We start from the raw sequence: 20039 nt of genomic DNA on the forward strand, positions 1-20039 counted from the left end.
TTTAAAATTCAAGATTCCTACTATATTTAATGGGTGGGACTATCATTTCCCAAAACAAAAAGGGGCAGTGAAGGGTCAACAAGCAACTACCAACAGTTGCAGGAAGAAGATTATATAAAAGTGGGATGGGATGTCACAACTTCAACGCTCTCTCGATCAAATCTCTTTTTTTTTTTTTTTTGGCAACCTCTCGAGGAAGATAGTATCTCTAATAGGAAGAGCTCTAACTTTCTTTATATGGTAATAAATGAGAGTTCATAAAAAACTGTAAACAAATATATTATAATAGACTTTTCTTTTCCAAACGCTCGTAGACATAGATAATATGTCGAATCACGTAAATCTGTGTGTCTCTTACTCTTACTTTCTCTACATTTGTTTTCCATTCACTGTCATAGACGTACAGATCGCTACAGTACCGCCGCACCGGAACACTACCGGAGACTCCAAACAACATCAACCAAGGTTTAAGTTGATCCAGTGGGCCGAGAATGACTCTTTCTCTCCCTTCGATCTGTTGTACGATTTTTCCAACATCAACAAGATGGGTGAGATGAGATAAGGCTTACTTAAATAGCTTTGAGCACTCAAAATCCCAACAGGCTTAAAGTTCAACATAGCCTAAAATAGGTGATCTTACATTCCATGCCATAATTTTGAAGGTCGGATCTTAAAGCTGGCAGTGTACACGCATGCCATAATATATCAGTGTTGATGATTCGAGGTACAAAATATGAAACATCTGTTTGTTAGGTGGAGGAAAGTGTATTTTTTCCTAAATTAAAACATGATATATTAGCTAGGCCCTGTGATCTAAGTACCGAGCGAATACCCTTCATCACGGATGCCTGCAGATCTAAACAACGAGAACGCCATGCTTTCTATCCATGAAGCACCTACCGAATTTTGGGGTACATGTTTTCACCTTTTTTTTTTTCGGGCTTTTTCTTGACGAAACAAATTAAGGGCAGAATAGCAACTCAAGCAATGAGAACGCCATGATTATGCAATTCCATATCTACACAATAGCAGTACAATGCGTTTCCATATTTTGGACACTTCATAAGATACCAAATACAAGTACAAGTCACCACCAAAATGCAATTTATTGGACTCAAGCAATTGAAAGTCACCTAAAGCACCCAGTTTTCCACAGAAGGCCAAATTCCAAACTCTGCATACCCATCTTCAGTAGCAGAAGCTCGATACATGCCTGTCGTATTAAAAGGCATTGTGACTTCTCCTTTTGCAGACACAGCAACCAAGCCAACATTGTCTCTTGGTACACGTTCCTCAACAACACAAGCTGCAGCATCCTTGAGAGAGAGACCTTTGAATTCCATGAGGGCGGCCACATCTCTTGCAACAGTGCCACGCATTACGGCTTCGCCTCTCCCTGTGGCAGAAACTGCACAAAGATTGTTGGCATATGTCCCTGCCCCAATGATGGGCGTGTCCCCAATCCTACCAACCATCTTGTTGACAAATCCACCAGTAGAAGTTGCAGCAGCTAAGTTTCCGTCATTATCAACAGCCACACATCCAACTGTACCGATTTGGCTATCGCCATCGCCAGTTGGTATTTCTTTCTTCACATCTTTCTCAACCGGTTGTGCATAATCTATCTGTAGATTGATCACGGTAAGTTGCCAGCTTCTGATCAAAATATATTCGAGGCATAGTGGAAGTGAAAACAGGTTATAGATATACAAACTTTAGACACTTGCACAATTCCCCACTTCAAATTAATTGCTGGGTTGCTCTACGTACAAAACAGTCCGAATGTTTATAGGTCCTTGACAGTAACAAGGGATAGCCAGCAATTTGCAAGTTATAGACTTATAGTGGTAGTGAAAAGCACTATGCAAGTGATTGAGGAAATACCATTTCACAATTCAAGAGAGACTCACAGCACAAAATTCAGGATACTTCTCATCTACAGCCCCAAAAAGGAGACAAAATACCTGAACTCTATTGGCTTCTTTGAATTGCTTTAGCCTCTCAATGTTTGCCGGAGTTATGAAATGGCTTGGATCTACGGTTTCAAGACCCTGGACAAATTAAGAAGTCATCATTACATAAATATTTGATGAACATAAACCATACTTTGAGTCAATCAAATTCTAATAATAATGATTACAACAATTAAAATATCTTTTTTTTTTTTTTTAAAAAAAAAAACAACAATACTGACATTATTATTGTTGGTGTTCTTGCTATCAGTATTACTAGTGTAGACTTGCACAATATGCGGGAATAATTCAAGTAGAATAGTGAGGAGTTCAAGAAACAAAATGGGTAAATAACGATGAGTCAATAGCTACATAGATGAATAGCCTTTTTTTATTGGAAAAGTAATAATAAAATGATAGAAGAGTTAAGTGTATGAAAGTGGAAGAGACATATAATGAGAAATCAATATCTACCATAAGATGAAAAGTTCCTTTTTCCTCTCTATTGAATTAGTAATCATGAATGGAAGGAAACTTTTTGTCTTCAAACTTCTCTTTTAATCTTAATGTCATAAAATGGAGAGGGTTTATTGCAGATATAAAGACAATACAATGAAAGGCCTTTTTAGCACTTAAAAGGGTTGAGATAGGTCAATAAAGTAAAATGAAAGATAAAATAAATTGATGAGGTGGCTTAATAGAATACAAAGAACATGCTTCAAAAATTACTTAGGTAATAGATTGTTAGAATAATGGTAAAGTGAGTCAATTCTACCTTACATTTGAAAAAGTTCAAAATTCATATAGGGTTGAGCCTCACTTAGTGAGAGGATGTCTGGTATAACAAATGATAAGGAGCATTAAAATAATGCTTAAGTGATTAAATTCACCATTTCAACTAACTCAAACTTTTAAGATGACTAGTGTTTTGACAATTAGGATAATCATCATTAATATTATTATTTATCACTTCAGATTTCAGTCAAGATAATAATCCCAAAGAAATGCCAGTTTTCCTTTCATCTGAATTCAAAACTGCAAATGGATCTGAGCAGGTTTTGAGTCTTGGCCTTTCCTAGCATTTATTTGGCAGACCTACCCTCGTAATGAAACCCAAATTGCACGATGTTGAACTTGATCAGATCAACACATTCATACTGATCTACAAATGGTTCACTTACCTTCACTTACCATTTTCCTATACACTGATACAAATGTTGATAGCATGCTATACACTGACTTCATCATTCATATTCTCTTTGCCCCTCAGTCCCTCTTGGTTAGGCCTGAAGTCGAGGGCTTGAATCGAGCTGTTAATTCTAGTATGATCGAGTATAAGAAAAATCCAAATACTAAAAAGAGCTTGAGGCCAAATTACAATGAATGTGTTATTTATGGTTCTAAGGAGGTGTTAGTGGACATCTTATGTCACCTCTAGGTCATGACCATATAGGGCTAGGACTTTTCAAAATGAGGATTTGAAGTAGGATGATATCCAGTATTGTTAGTGGCCACTTTTGGCAACAAAGAGTGATAATTGGGTTTCTTTCAAAATCAAGAGCTTGCAAAGCTTAAAAGCCAGTTTAGTTGGATATCTTGAGGGACTCTAGGGTCCCTAGATGAGTTGCAAAATGGTGGTGTTTAGAAGCCAGAACAAGGAGGGGCTAAGGTTTTCGGAATTGACTGCTCTGTTTAGGATCAGGATCCCCCATATTTCTAATGTAACTCAACGGCTAGATTTTATGTAAATCCCAATCACTTCTTTCAAATCCAATGGTAGGAATTTTCCCGCATCAATATTGATTATTAAAATCCTGAACCATTAATGTTTACACATAAAAAAGGATGAACCATTAATTTTCCCACATCAAAATTCATTATTAAAATCCTGAACCATTAATGGTATTAATGTTTGCACATCAGCTTTCCTTTATTTTTCCTTTTTCACAACCCAAATTCAGGGAGAAAATAAGGATGTTGACTGTAGTAACAGTACAGCAACTAAATTGGGTTCTTACAATCAGTGGAAACAGAAGACTAAAAATGCATGTCATACTCAATTGTCTTGAAAACCAAGAAGAGAGAGAGAGAGAGAGAGAGAGAGAGAGAGAGATGGATTCAGTGCATGCCAGTTTTGTAATGCTACATTTTTTGGAAGTAATATCTATCAGCGCAACGCATTATTATTTTTTCTGGATAAGAAAGTCATAAAATCAATAGATATTACAGATTTACAGGCACAAACATGTCTAAGGAAACTCATAGAAATTTGATTTCAATTCGAAATGAAAAGTAGAGTTAGAATATAATAAGCTCAAGCATAGTAAATATGATCAGTAGTATGATTTTCACTAACTTGTTCCCGTGCAAATTTTTCTGCTCCATCAAAAGCAAGATATATATGAGGAGTCTTCTCCATGACCACTCGTGCTAAAGATATGGCATTAACAACGGTAGTGAGCCCAGAGACAGCCCCACATTTTTTTGTCTTACCATCCATGATACAAGCTTCCATTTCAACCGTGCCTTCCGTTGTTAAGACAGACCCCTTACCTGCATTGAAGTGCGGATTGTTTTCTAGTTCACGAACCTACACATGGAAAATCATCAAAAGTAGAATAGTAAGTGAAATAATCGTGAACAAATTTTCCAAATCATTCATCAAGAACAGAAATAGCAAGGCCTGCATTTATCCATAGATTCTCCACTTCAACGAGCTTCCTTGAAGACATAAAAATGGGAACTCGTCCTCAGAATCAACACAAGGTACAGATCCGAAGGGTTATATGCTCATTCAAAAGTGATCATAGCACTCTGTAATATAATTATGAACTAACAGTTGCATTTAAGATGTTAATTTATAACCAATCTCTCTCTCTCTTTCTCTCTCTCTCTCTCTCTCTCTCCATATATATATATATATGCATCTTTTAACATTCTCTTCTACATCTGGTTCATTCATCACCTGATACAGCGACATTATATTAAAAAAAAAATAGATTTGGCTCCACCTCAGCAGTTTACTGAGTTTTTGATCGTCTTAAAAAAACAGTTCCCCGGAGCATCATTTGAGGCAATTCCTCGAGTATGTTCGAAGAGGACCATCCTTACATTTCTAATCAACAACAGAAGCATTGAATTTAACATAGAACTAGTATAAGGCAGATAAATACGAAAGAAATTGCCAACATCGGACACTATAGCGAGGTAATCGAAGTAAATGGATAACCGAATTACATAAATCCAACCACTGATATAGTTATACAGACAGAGAAAACGAGAACACATCATGTTCCAAACAAACGCATTAGTATTACTTGAACAGAGATGTATATAAAAGTTTGAAGAGTGGAGTGGGGTCATGTTGGGTGGTTACGTACCACAAGTTCAACGACGTCGAGGGGGGACTTTTGGGCTTTGAGAGCATCAACTCCGATCTGAAGGCAGTGTCGCAGGGCGGCTTCTCGGGGTTGGCGACGCTCCGGCGGAATTTCAGGTGCGATGTCGCCGGCGCCTCCGTGTAGAGCTATAGCCCAGCCCATTTCCACCCACTGTCTTTCACACTCTTCAACTCGGGGAAGGGTGGAGGAAGAACTTGAAGTAGTAAGTAGCTTCTCAGTCTTAAGGCAGTGTCTTCTTCTTCCCCTTATTTACAGTGGAGAGACGGCTGAATTGAGCTTCATCTGCAAAGCCAATAGTGAAGTGTAAAGTGCTCGCTGGAACCATGCTTTATTTCGACCTTTCCTAGGAAGTACATCGAATCCTATAAAATATACGTACATCGAATCCTATAATGTCTTAAAGGCAGTGTCTTCTTCTACTTCGTTTGTAACATTTAAATTTTTTTTTTTAAAATTAAATTATATCACTTACATAATATATAATAATAATTATTAACTAAAATAATGATAAATATAATGTTTTTACAATTTTTATATAATCATACTTTAAGTTGAGGATATTTAATGATGTTATTTTCTTAAATTATTTTATAAAATTTTATTTTATTTAAAATAGAATTTTATAAAAATTATAAAAATAATTTTGTTATAATTTTTCTTGAATAAGAATTCAAGAAAAAAAGGGGAATCCCGATAAACACCTGTCACCCATTAATTAATACAACACCAATAAATTGATTTTTATGATAAAAGGAGTCCTCATTTGTGTTTTTAGTACAATTAAATTTGTTTATGTTTGGATATCAAAATTATTTCAACCAATCTCAAATCAAATATTGATAGAGATTTATTATTTATTTTTTAATTTTTTATAAAAAGTTAAATTAATCATAATTTATTTTATACATTCAAATATATATCTTAATTTATTTATATTCAAATATATCTTAATAAGACTCATAAAATATTATTATTCACATATAAATTAAGATCATCTGAAATCAACTTAGCATTTAAATATAGAGTAAATTGCCATGATCAAGAACCACGGGGACTGGAGGGTGTTGCATTTTATTATTTTTGAGTTAATTGATGGAAAATTCTACTTTCTTAATTTGTTGATTAGAAAAACGAAAATATTTTAAACAGTGCACAAGGTATTTAAAGAATCTAAAGGAAAATTTTTAAAAGCAGTGAAACACCATTACAGATGGAAATATCCACCTTTAGGAGTGTTTAAATTAAATGTTAATGGAGCCATATTTCCAACACATCACAGTGCAAGTATTGGAGCAATTCTTAGAGATTGTAAGCGTGAAGTACTTATGATAGCTAGCAAGAGAGAGCAGGATGTTAGTGATGCAACAGGAATTGAGATGATGGCGATACTCAAGGGCCTTCAGCTTAGCACTCACTTGAGAATCAACAACCTCATAATTGAAAGTGACTCTCTAATCATGGTAAAGGAATTATAACAATTTGAGCCATCCATATCTATGTTAGACAATGTCATAAGGATGCAAAGGAGTTGATGGCAAGGTTCAGCAACTGTAAAGTTTGACATGTAGGAAGAATATGTAATGAAATTGCTCATAGGTTTGCAAGACTTACTTGGAATATCAATAACATTAGCTTGTGGTGGGGATATTTCTCTGATGTAATTTCTCAAGTCCTTTGGACTAAGAGACAGTTGAAAGGTTAATGTCTATTAACGAAATTTTTTATAAAAATAAATAAATAAATAATGGCCGACAGCCGAATACATCCATTAGTGGGTGTGGGGAGTATTGGTATAGTGAGAGAGAGATCAGCTAGTGAGAGAGAAAACACTGGATATTGTTCAATACAAAAGTTGAAGGGACAATGACCATTCAACCAAAATAATGTAAAGAAAAATCTAATTGTAAGCGATTATGTGCATTAATACACGCATTCATTCAATGTGATTGGTCAGAAAATAAATTTTATTGAAAATAATACTAATTTAAATTTAAAATATAAAGACAATATTAATATATAGATTAATACATAAACTTGTTTGTACATAGCAAAACTCATAATGCAATATCAATATTTTATTTGCTCTAGGATATAATGTGTTGTACAATATTCGATTTATTTAATCTTATAAACTACCCGCCGGCACATAATTTATTCGTACGAAAAGTCTGCTGCATAATCAACTAGCATAAAACAATATTTGTTTTTTTTTAATCTTATAAATTTATTGAATCTCATTAGTATGTAGATTAAATAAGAAAACTCTGTAGATTAAAAAGATGTTTAGAAAATGAAATGAGATAAAAATTTTATGAATAGTAGTAAAATAATTTATAAATAGTAGTAAAATAGTTTTTGAATAATAGTGAAATAGTTTGAATTAAGATGTTTTATTGAGTTTTAGAAAATAAGAGAGAAAAAATTGAATTAAAATATTATAAAATTAAAAATATTATTCTAATGTTATTTTTTAATATAATTTTTTTTTTAAAAGTTGAAAAATTTGTATTATTTTTTGTATTTTGTTTGCGAGTTCAGAAAAATTGTAAAGATTAGATAATTATCAGATAAAAAAAATTTAAAATTTAAAATTTAAAATTGAAAAGTATTTTTTTAAAGGAAATTTTGACATGAGTTTCCCAAACAAGCCCTAACATGCCATAAAAATGGATTATTACCAAATGTACCGGCAATAATTCATTTGGTGGACAGGAGAGACTTGAAGATTACAACTTGTATCGGAAAAGCACCCAAATGGCATATTGAATATACAATGGCACAAGGGAACATAGCCAAGAATAATATAGGAAGCCGTATAAGCATAAAGTGGAGAAAATGGTTAATCTTCACCTTCATTATTCCCCAAATTAGACACAGCTCTGTATAACCCAGAAAAGCATCCCACAACATCTAATCATGGAGAATTTCCTACGGAGCAATGCTTGAAGAAAACTTCTTTCCACAGCATAATTCTAAGTGACTTGAAGATTAAGGTTTCGTTCAGAATATGTCAATATATATGTGAATATTAATAAAATAATTTAAATTAAAATGTTTTATTGGGCTTCGGAAAAGATAGAAAAAAGTTGAATAAAAATATTATTAAGTTAAAAAATTATTTAAATAAAGTTATTAATAATATTTTTTTTTTAAATTTAAAAAAGTAGTATATTTTTGTGTTTTGTTTGGGAGTTTTGAAAAATTAGAATAATTAGATAAAAAATTAAAAATTAAAAATTAAAAACTGTTTTGTGTTTAAATGATGTTTAGAAAAAAAAAGACATTCATTTTTATAAAATGAGTTATAAAAATTATAAAAATGATTGTCTCTATCGTTACTCGTCTTCATAACTTCCAGCTCCATGTGAATGTATCTACTAGACACACATTAATAAGGCGCGCGCGTGAAGCTCAACTTTGGCAGAAGATGTAATCGATCACATAAGGTGTGAGTGCGGAGTTCGGCTTTGGTGGGAGATGTATTGGATTGCGTACAGTGTGAGAGTGGAGTTCAGCTTTGGCGGGAGATGTACTCGACCACATACGGTGCGAGTGCGGACTCCGACTTTGGTAGGAGATGTACTTGACCACGTAAAGTGCGAGCGCGGAGCCCAACTTGCCCGACTTTGGTGGGAGAAGTGCTCGACTGCATAAGGTGTGAGCCGGGAGCCCGGCTTTGGCAGGAGATGTACTCGACCGTGTAAGGCGCGAATGCGAAGCTTGGCTTTTATGCACTCAAGGGTGGTTGAGCTGTCAAGTGACTTGCCTGCCTATTTGGGCACCTAGAAGGCCGGGCAGCCCTTTACCTTTCTTGCATGTTGACTCGTTATGAAAGTGGTGATAAGCCGAGTAGCCAAAAGGCTAGATCCGCCTCTTTAGCCCTCGTAGACGTGAGGGAGGTCAAGCAGTTCGTAAGACTGGACTTGCCTTGTTAAGTCGAGCAGTTTGTCTGTATGAATGTTTGTCGTTGTTAAAAAATATATATTCATTTGACGTTTTTGTTTTCAAAGGTGTTGGTGAGTTTTCTTTTCCGATCTGAATTGCTGTTAACGTTTCTATTTTGTTGTCAGCGTTAGCGTTTGTTTGTAGTAATTCACACAAAGTGGTTAGGGAGCTCATCAACCCCCTGGGCCCACCTTAGGTGGTTGCTTAGCCGGTCGACTCATTCCCAAAAGTAACTAGCGCAAGCCGGTGGTGGAGCTCGAAGGCACGTTAACTCCGAAGGCTCATTCCCAAAGGTAACTTGCTGGCACAAGTGCGAACACCCGGTGTTTACTAGTGGAGATGCCGTTTCGAGAGTAACGTCGGGCAGTACGTAAGACTAAACCCGCTTTGTTGACATGGCAGAGGTTGAGCAATTTGTAAGATTGGGCTCGCCTCATTGACCCTCGTAGATGTGAGAGAGGTAAGTAATTGGGGCGCTTGACCGTGCTACAGAAGTCAAACCGGTTAGTGTACATAATTTCCAATCATAAGTGTGAGACTCATGCACTTGAATCATCCAATTGGAGTGTGACAAAGGTTTGAGGCGTGTCGACGAGGCCCGTGAGTAGAAATTTTTCGACAATGATTGAGATCTGGGGCCCGCATGCATGTTAATGCCAAGAAATCGATTCTGATGGAGACATGTTGGGACGTCCGAGCAATGCTTGAGTGGTTCTATGATTCCAGTGTTTCGCATGACATGAACCAATTTTGTTAGTACAAATAGAATTTACATAAATTTAGAGAGAGACAAACCGAGGTGTTTCAACTGTTGTAGCCAATTTTTGCTTGACTGAAAATTGCTCGCTACTAGTTACTATTTCTTTTCTTCCTTGCTCTTCTTTTCTCATTTTTCTTCAATACACTTATTTATTTTAAGCACTGGGGGAGTTGGCTGCCTTTGAACACTTCAGTTGTGGGTCAAGCAAGTTGCGGCGGCCGAAGGCTTCGTTTCTAAGTAACCTCATTGTTGAGGGGCTGTTGGCCAAGAAACTTGTGTGGTAGAGGGACTTTCTTGGTTGGGTGGTGCGGATAGAGGACCTGTGGCTAAGTAACCCACTCTGGCCAGGCAGAGTGGTGGCTTGAGCAACTCCAAGCTCAGGCCGAGATGCATGCGTCTAAAGTGCATGTTGGACTGCAAGGCCGAGATGTGTTGGCTGTTTGCATGGAGTCGGCTGGCTGCTTGCATATGGCTTAGCCATAACTCCTTTTCTTTCCCTCTTTGCTTTCTTTTCCTAGCATTTGACAAAATAAAAAGCCTTTTTTATTTTTTTTCCTTTTTATTTTTTTTTATCTCTGGCTTTATTTTTCGAGCTATCATACATACTCCAACCCATGAGAGCCATTCAAAAAAGTTTCTGCCAGGCTTTTTCTTCAACTTTCTGCTTCCAATGTCACTTCTACAATTCTACTTGTGATGCATCTATATGTGTTCTTAAAGTTATCTTTGTTCGTCTTCTTCTTCTTTTTTTTTTTTTTCTTGAGAAAATCATATTGCAATCATTAATAACAGATATTACAACTGGATTTGAAACATACATTACAAGCCAACTACAACATTAATAGCTCTTCAGTACACATCCGTGATTGACATGGTCTAGTCCAAGCTGTAAATCTCTACAGATCTAAAGTCTAAGAGACAACACAACTCTACCCAAGACAGAGTTAATCAAACCCCATATTCCATCTAAAACAAAGTAGAGTTAACCAAACCCCACACTCCATTTAAGACGGAGTTGAGGACACACTCTACGGATGAAAGTCCAAGAGACAGTGTTTTTTATTTTTATTTTTCTAAAAACAAAAGACATTATAGAAATTAAAAATATATGAAGAAATAACTGATTACATCTTGGAAAGATATAGATCTGCATTTTCAACCTTGAAGGAAAAACATTACACAAACATCGGCTGTGATGGTGCATGAGAGCCACGCACCACCATGGAGGTATGGCAGACGATCAGGTTTGAAGTAGCCGATGGTCCTGGACCTAGAAAAGTCACGCGTGGCAGCAGAAGGGCACCTTGAGTGGTGGTGCGTGGAATAACGTGCTCTCTATGGGCTATGTGCGGCTCATGGGCCTCTCCATTTAGTGAAATTCTTCGCCTGTCTGAAGGATTGGCGCCTTGAGAAGCCTGTGGTAGGACGCGTGGTGGTTGCCGGATTCCGGAGAGTAGCAAATCGGCCTTCCTCCATACTTAGCCTTGAAAAATACCCAAAAATGAAAAAGAAAAGAAGAAAAATAAGAGATGAGAGGAAGGAGAGATGAGGGAGGGAAAAGGGAGGGAGGAGCAGAAGCTCCTCCCCCCTTAGTTGTTTATGATTTGTGGGGTTTCTAAAGAGAATGAGGAATCTGTCTCTCTAAAAACTAGGGTTGGCTCCCTTAGTGGAGTGTAATCTTAGTTATCTTTCTTCCTATTCCCATCAGATTAACACGCACCCGAGCAAAAGGATTAACCCCTTAAGAGCTCAAAATGTATATAGTCTAAATTCTACTTCCAATTGTCCTTGTTTCTTGCCCTCACTACCTTTTGTCCATCAAAACATTCAAGAAGCAAGCGTACATACATTTTGAGCTTGCATTTGGCCGAGATGCATGGCCGGGACGGGATGCATGGCCGGAACAAGATGCATGTCCAAGATGAGATGAATGGCCGGATGCTAGCTACTTGCTATGTGGATATGGCCGAGCAGTCGTTGAGGAGCCAAGCAATTGCTTTGGCTATAAACATTTTGAGCTTGCATTTGGCCGAGATGCATGGCCGGGACGGGATGCATGGCCGGAACAAGATGCATGTCCAAGATGAGATGAATGGCCGAATGCTAGCTACTTGCTATGTGGATATGGCCAAGCAGTCGTTGAGGAGCCGAGCAATTGCTTTGGCCGAGCACTTGGGTGAGTCCGCCACTGGTGGCTCGTGGAAGTGACGCAAAGTGACTTGGCCAAGTTGCTGACGGTGGCTAAGGGGTAGTGGCCAGCTTGTCGCGAGACCGAGGCTGAGCAACCAGGGGGGGTCTGAGAGAGGTGGTGCTAGCGAGTTTGCTCCTGTGCATGGCCACACAAGGTGATGCTTGTCAGGGGTGCACAGTGGGATGGTTCCCTGCTTGCGCCTGAGGAGCTCACTAAGCCGTGGAGCACCTCGTCGGCAGTCCTGGTGGAGGCTGACGTGGCTCGCCAGCCCACGAAGGCCACGAGGATGGAGGGTCTCCCCTCAGGTGCACCTGGCAACGTGCACCCGTTTCCCACCTTGAACGATGTGCACGACCTTCATCGTTAGGGGCCACAATGGCCGCGGTAGAAAATGCTAGTGGCCCTTGTGGTGGCCGCCCTATGTTCTACTAGGCCCACATACAATGGGCGAGGGCTATCCCGGGTGCATGGGGTGACGCCCACTCGGGTTCCATTGTGCATGGTGTGCACGACCTTCATTGCTAGGGACAACCATTGCCGTGGTAGAAAATGCCAACAATCGTCATGGTTGTCGCCGTTCTTCTCCACTGGGCCCATGGACAGTGAGCGAGGAGTATCTCAAGCACACGGTGATGTGCACCCGCTGGCCGTTGTTTGTCCGGCCTCCTTGGTCAGAGTCTTGCATGGTGGAAAGAGAAGGTGACGGTAGTCCAAGTGGTGGCCACTGATGTCTAAGTTGGGCCCACAGCCGGTGGGGAAGTACCCAGGGTACACTGTGGCCTACACCCTTCCTACCGTGGCATGCACGTGCATGCCATGCACAGTCGTGTTTCCTTGGCCCACTGTAGCATTTAAGTGCACAATGCACGCTTGGTCTATGCCCTTGCGTATATTCTGAGTCCTTATTCTAAGTGCACAGTGCACATCCAAGTACTGGGTTATCATCCCTCTCTTTTTGTGTGATGCACTCGATGTGCTCTAGGCACTTACAACTCAAGTGGCTGGGTGATTAATTTGCTCGGCTCATTAGGTGTGTGCTTTATGCACTGTGACTAAAATGCTAGTACCGTTAACAACATGGGCGAGGGTGTTAAAACCCTTAGGAAAGTGGCCTCGGGACAAGCCTTGACACGGCCCTTGGAAGGCAATGACAGCACCATGGCTAGCCTACAGGCATGCCTTGGCCCGCGGGTTGTCATGCACAGGGCGCCCAGCATGCAGGCTAGCGAGGTTAGTGGCCACACGCCCGTGCTTGCGCACTAGCGCATGCCCTCGCACACACCTAAGCCCGCGCGCGCGCGCATTTGCGCGGTACTGCCCAGCCCCATGCGCACGCCTACGTGCAACAACGCGCAAGCTCCTGTGTGCGCACCCTCCTGCGCACGCCCCAGCATGCTCCCCATGCCGCACACCAGCGAGGCTAGTGGCATGCCACGAGGCATGCCATCCAGCGCATGGCTCCAGCCCATGCCTTGTAGTCCAGTGCCCAGGCCACTAGCCTGGGCCATGCAGCACACACACATGGCTCATCATCATCAGGCCTTGCATGGCACCAGGCCATGCCCATCAGTAAGCCCATGAATGGCATTATGCCATGACCATCGACAGGCCATGTTGTGCCACCTAGCCATGGTCCAACCCGAAGACCACCAAATACCATTCTAGCCCACCATGGGCCATGCATGTAACGGCCAAGATAGGTCCATGACATTATCTTATTTCTTTTTATTTTATTTAATTATTATTTATTTGCAAGGGACCTAATGGGAGTTTCCAAGTTGTAACTCTTATAAATAGGATCCTTAGTCTTTTCTTTCACATCTTTTGACAAATTCTTTTTGGACGGCTTGTTCTTGAGATCATACATTTCGGTGCTTAGCACTTGTGCTCTTTGTGGTGCAATTCGTGAATCCCTAAGGAGAGAATCACACTTTGCAATTCGTGAATAAGTGTGATTCAATCTATCAATCTTATGAGTAATTCTATTCACTCTCTTGTCTTTCATTGTTTCTCCATTGATACTATTATTTTATGTGTATAGCTCATGAATTGTTCTTGAATTATTTTTGAGAATACATTGTGTTCTTCAGATTGTTCATTGGCAAAATCCATCATTTGCCTCATTTGATCCAACCAAACACTTAGTGTCACCCATTATAGTGTTTGCCTCGATCCACATTCCATACATAGCTTTGCCACCACTCTCATTAAACCCTAGCCAAATCTCCACTTCCATACACGACATTCCAATATTTACCCCACTTCCATCCTAGTTTGCCCTAGCCGAAACACCATCACATTTGAATTCAAGTCCAAGTTTCGGCCAACACTTGCCTTAATTGGATTAACCCTAGCCACCCACCTCCCTTTCTATATTGGGATTCCTATAACTTAGGAACCCTAGTTGACCATATTCTTCCCCATAACCGGCCATATCTTTCTTTATTGGAGTTCCAAGATTTTAGGAATCCTTCCTAAAATATCTCAACCAATCAATCAATCCCTTCCTTGTTGCCGTCCACCCTAGCCGCCCAACATCTTGCCCTAATTCCATCTTCCTTCATCCAACCCTAATCCTAAACCCTAAGTGGCGCCAACCCTAGATTCCTCTATTGCCTTGTGCCTCCATCAACCATTGCAACCCTCACACCCCAAGCCAAGCCTAAACACCTAACCTCACCCTACCAAAATTGCCACTTTGGTAACCTTTGTTCTTGAACCAAGCAAGAGAGGAACGGGCTCTCGGTCATCACAAGGAGATCCTAGGCAAGAAGGTCATAGTGTTTATGGACTTGATCGGGGTTCCTAACAGAGGGACACTGTTCACTAATCCATTTATTTATTATTTTTTTATAGTGTTGTTAATAAAAATAAGAGTGGAGAAGCTGAGAACTCTTATTTGGAGAAAAAATTATTTGCTCAATCTGAAATGATTTAGCGCACCGGAAAATCGTCCTTATTTCACTTCCTTTGTAGAAAGTAAATTAGATCTCACAGACGGCACCAATCGTTAATGTTTAAAACTAGCACAACAGCCTGGGTGGAGAGAAAGTGTCATTCTTGGCCAGCTGAGACTGTTTGGGTCTCGATCGGTGTGGTTTGGAGCCTCCGGTGCGGTTGCACAATATCTAAAATTTTATAAATAATTAATATCTAACTAGTTGATATTTATCCAAACTAACAATATATTATTAATACATACATTTAATATGATAACATATATGCATTTCATATATGTTTCTCATATACTAGTATATGAAATTATTAAATTTTATCGATTAGTTATTATACAAATTATAAAATATACTTCTGAAGTATATTCACTATATAGACATAAGTAATTAGATTACATATTATATATTTAATTATAAAAGTGATATGCTTATATTATTAGCTAAAACATATATGTATATATACATAGGAGTATGTATATATTTATCAATATATGAATGAATTTTAATCGAGTCGAGCTAACGAGTCGACTCGAGCATAAATGAGCGGGCCTTAACAAGCCTTAGCCGAGTTGAATCGAGTTTTATCGAGTATGTGTCGTTTACAAATCGAGCGGGTATCTACTTTCACGAGCGAGCCTTTTTTTTCACGAGTCGAGTCCGATTCGAGTTTAATAGAGCGAGTACCGAGCGGGCTATCGAAAAAACTTGTTCATTTACAGCCCTAGTATCCATTGTCATCCCCTTGCCCTCTCCTTCTGTAGCCGCTTCTTCCACTTATTCTTAGGGCTTCTAATGGCTATGTAACATTTTATTACGGGTGTAGTCTCGTCTCTGAGTAGTATTTCTCTCTACTTGAGTTTCTTTACGATGTTTGTCATCTACCTGTTGTTTGATATCTCTTTCTGAATTTTCTGGTTTTTTCCTCTCTCAAATTATATATTTATTTTCCTTTTATGAATAAAAATCTGATTTTATGTAATTATTTTCCTTTTAATTGTTTCTGAGAGAGAGAGAGAAAGTGAGGGGAAGCAAGAGATTGGGGGACAACGCAAAAATGTTTGAGAGAGAGAGAGAGAGAGAGAGAGAGGGGTTGGGGTTCGAAATTAATTTTCAGGTTTCTCTTTGTGGATAGCTGTATTCTCGTTGCATTCTAAGAAAGTTAAAAAAATTGTTTTAGTATAATAAGTCTATTATAATTTCTGTGAAATTATTGATGTGACAGTGTTATTGAAGGGCTATTAATGCCTCAACATCGGATGGATCACTGCAAATCGGTGACTACAAATGCACTTCTTATGAATAAAGTAGCACACATTAAAAAAAAAAAAAAAAACTAGAGCTGAAATGAATGTGACTTCTATTACCTAATATCCACCATGCCTTACTCCTCATATGACTCCATTCAGAAATCCCCTCAAGCCCTCCCCACTATTATAATACGATGACAATTAATCAAAAAATAATAATATAACTTTTAATCCAAAATATATCATTTATCAATCACACTTGTGAATTATTTAAAGTAAAAATAATATATCTTTTATGATTTTATCATCTATCCTTAATTATCTTATTTCCTTTATGAAAAATGATACTTACAGTCGTGAGTGTGCAAGTACCGTGCAGTCGCTTTGAAAAAAATGAATAAATATGAGATCTACATGAAAAGAAATTAATTTTTTAATAGTGAATCCCACTATTTTTTAAAGCGACTGCACAATATTTACGTATTCCACGACTGTATATAAAATTACTCTTCCTTTATTAGTGTTTTTTCTTTTCTATTTCTCTATTTTTTTCCTCCCCCAGAACAATTCAGCTATCCACTTTTCTACGTGTTTTTGAAGGATCTGTTGCTGGGTATTATATTAATTTTTGTTAGTTTTTATATTTTCTCATCATTTTCTTCGATTTCCCTTCTACGTGTCTCTATTAGTGCTTTTGAATGTCCAACCTTGTAGAATCAAAAGGAAAACAACCGAAGCCAGAAACAACTAGAATAATCAAAAAGCCAATATAGGGAAGACGTGTAAGAACTGTGTCGTAACGATCAAGACATACTAGGCTACAAAATCCTATATCCATCCTATGACTTTCCATTACAAGAAACAGAATGAAAATTAACAGGACTATTATGTAATACACCCACTGGAACAGAAAGGAATAGACGAAAATGGGTTGCTCACTTCGAGGGAGCGCCTTCAGAGAAAAAATAGGCCAAGGAAAAAAGTAGGGGTTTAGCTCTTCGATTTCCAGATGCTTTACAGATTGTTCCTTGTTGCTAATATACTACAGATTCGTCTATGCTAGGCCATGGGCCAAATAAACTATTGACTAAGGAAGCCCATAATGCAGATAAAGAAATAAACGAAATCAGATCGGGCTATTAAGAGTCCAGCCCATTACATGACCCAACCCAATTAAATAAAATAGACTTAAAACTCCAAACCACTAACCGACTCAGTTCAAGGCCTATGGTCCCTAAACATTTTTTTATTTTTATTTTTTATCGAAAATAGATTTCATTTCATTCCATGAAACTGAAGTTACAACTATGACTAACAAATACAGGAATAAACCTAGATTACAAGCCAAACTATTCATCTGTTTGGGGCTTTTCCGCATATAAATTTCTTTGTTACAGATATTGTCTTAACTTCTATAAGCTCTCTAATGACAAAACCTTCTAAGATTTCAATCCCTGTTTGTCTGAGAATAAAACACTATGTAAAAACAGAGATAACTATCACCCAATCTCCAAAGGAGAAGAGGGTATCCAACCCCATCATCCAAAGAAGGAGAGAGATTCTCTTATTATGAACAACAAGTTCAATCGTCTATTTATTTTTATTTTTATCTAACACAAACAACAAAACAGAAAATACATAAGAAATATTGAAAAACAAAACTACAACAAAACAAAAACTTGAAATACAGTGAAATCGAAAAAACATTAAGCAATGAGGCTGTAGTGGCACGTGAAGGACGCGCCACGTTGGGAGTGTGTCGAACCGTCGATCCTGAAGCTATCAAGATCGTTGACCCCATAAAAGCCGTGCGTGGTGGCAACAGAGCCCTATGTGTGGTGGTGAGTAGAGACCACGCGCGTACTTTGACTCGCGCGTGTAGATCACACACTGCTCCTTTTGGTGAAACCTTCAGCAATCTAAAAGATCAACAGCTTAGGAACCTCACGGTGGGGTGCGTGGTGGTTTCTGGCCATCTGAAAACCTCAAAATGGCGCTTCTCCATGCTTTGACCGGAAAAAACAAAACAATAACAAAGAAACAAAAATTAGAAAAGAAACAAATTGAAAAGACAGAGATTCTAGGCTGGGAGGAGGAAGGGGGGAGGAGCCGAAGCTCTCACCCCCTGGCTGGTTTCGGTTTGGATGGGTTTCTAGAGAGAAGTCAGAGGTTCTCTCTCTAAAAGGGAGGCAAGTCCCTTAACAAACTAAATAAACTGAAAGTAAAAGACTTAACTAGTTGACTTAAAGTGAAGTACTTCACGGAAGTTTTTGGTCTCCCTCCCAATCTCCATGTCCTCTTCGTTCTTCTTGTCGAAACCCTAGGCCATCTCCATACACAACCCAGATTCCAGCATGTTACATATTAAAACCAAGAAGACCCATTTTAAACTACCTTAGCGCCCTAGGTTTGGGGATCCAGTCTTCCAGATGTGGAAAAGAAGAGAGAGAGGGAGAGAGAGAGAGAGAGTAGTCAGATAGACGGGGATCGGGATATAGAGAGTGAGAAGTCAGGCCACAGTTTTCACCCATTAAACATCAGGTTGGATGATGTCCAACCCGCAAAGTTTAACTCATTTTTATCGGGCGGGTCGGGTCCATAAGGTTTTCTGCATAGGCCTAGTCAACTCAAGCACCATAACCAGATTTTTAAAGAGTTGGACTGTGATATTGAACCGACCCTGTTTCATAGGCCATATGTAAACATAGACAATATCCCTAGGCATCACTTCTCTATAAGCAAAGACTCCCGAACTCCATACCCAGGAGCTCAAAAGAAAGATATTTTAAAGCTGCAATTCTGAGTATCCAAATGTCACACAATAAAGTTGAATCAACTTACTACTAGGAAGGCCCACTCTCCATCACAGATTTAATGATCTGCCTAATTAAACACAACATTTGTCGTTATTCGTGTAGATCTCTTAAACAAAATTAAATTCTCAATTTATATTGTAAAACTTATTTCTCTCTCTCTTCTATTCTTGTAACAGCCCGATCATAAAATTAGGCCATAAAATAATTTTATAGATTTTTTATATAACTATAAATATTTTATTATTATTATTATTTTATCAGATTTTACATTGTTAATTTTATTATGATAATTATGATATTGTTATTATTACTATTGGTATTTTATTTGTATGAACCTTCAGATTTTGCAATAGCCAAGAGTTCTTATGTTTTTAAGCCTTGTTTCTTCCTATCTCCACCCGTAAGCCTCATCCTTATCTCTCATTGTATAATCCAATGCTTATCTCAACCAACTCAGAAATCATATCCTCAATCCTCCATTTTTCCGCTCTATAGATCCCACGAAGCCGCTGTTCAACATAACACAACATAGAGAAGAGGAAAACTCATTCACAACAAACCTTCCCCCAAGTCTCAGCCTTGTTTTAGACTCCTCAACAGAGCACTGACAGTAGCAACCAAAAGGGTCACGACTCGACGACAGAACCAGAACTACCGCGGCGACTCCACTGCCTAGACCATGCATGACTGTGAAAAACTCCAAGCACTGTCACACGTACACCACGTTGCGGCCTCTTGCACCCGTAGACGAGCACCTCAACGCAACCAGTCCA

The 20039-nt window shown here is 38.6% G+C and overlaps 1 protein-coding gene across 1 annotated transcript; it reads right to left on the reverse strand.

Annotated features, from left to right (window-relative positions):
* Positions 1 to 983: 983 nt before the first annotated feature.
* LOC108993933 (isoaspartyl peptidase/L-asparaginase-like) lies at positions 984 to 5712 on the reverse strand. The gene is made up of 4 exons (XM_018968989.2): positions 5333 to 5712; positions 4309 to 4542; positions 1965 to 2051; positions 984 to 1625 (listed from the first exon to the last, which is right to left on the reverse strand). Exons 1-4 carry the CDS (start codon positions 5492 to 5494, stop codon positions 1134 to 1136), a joined length of 975 nt encoding a protein of 324 aa, XP_018824534.1. The 5' UTR covers positions 5495 to 5712; the 3' UTR covers positions 984 to 1133.
* Positions 5713 to 20039: the final 14327 nt, after the last annotated feature.

The sequence above is a fragment of the Juglans regia genome, chromosome 6 (genome assembly GCF_001411555.2).
Source record: "Juglans regia cultivar Chandler chromosome 6, Walnut 2.0, whole genome shotgun sequence".
NCBI lineage: Eukaryota > Viridiplantae > Streptophyta > Magnoliopsida > Fagales > Juglandaceae > Juglans > Juglans regia.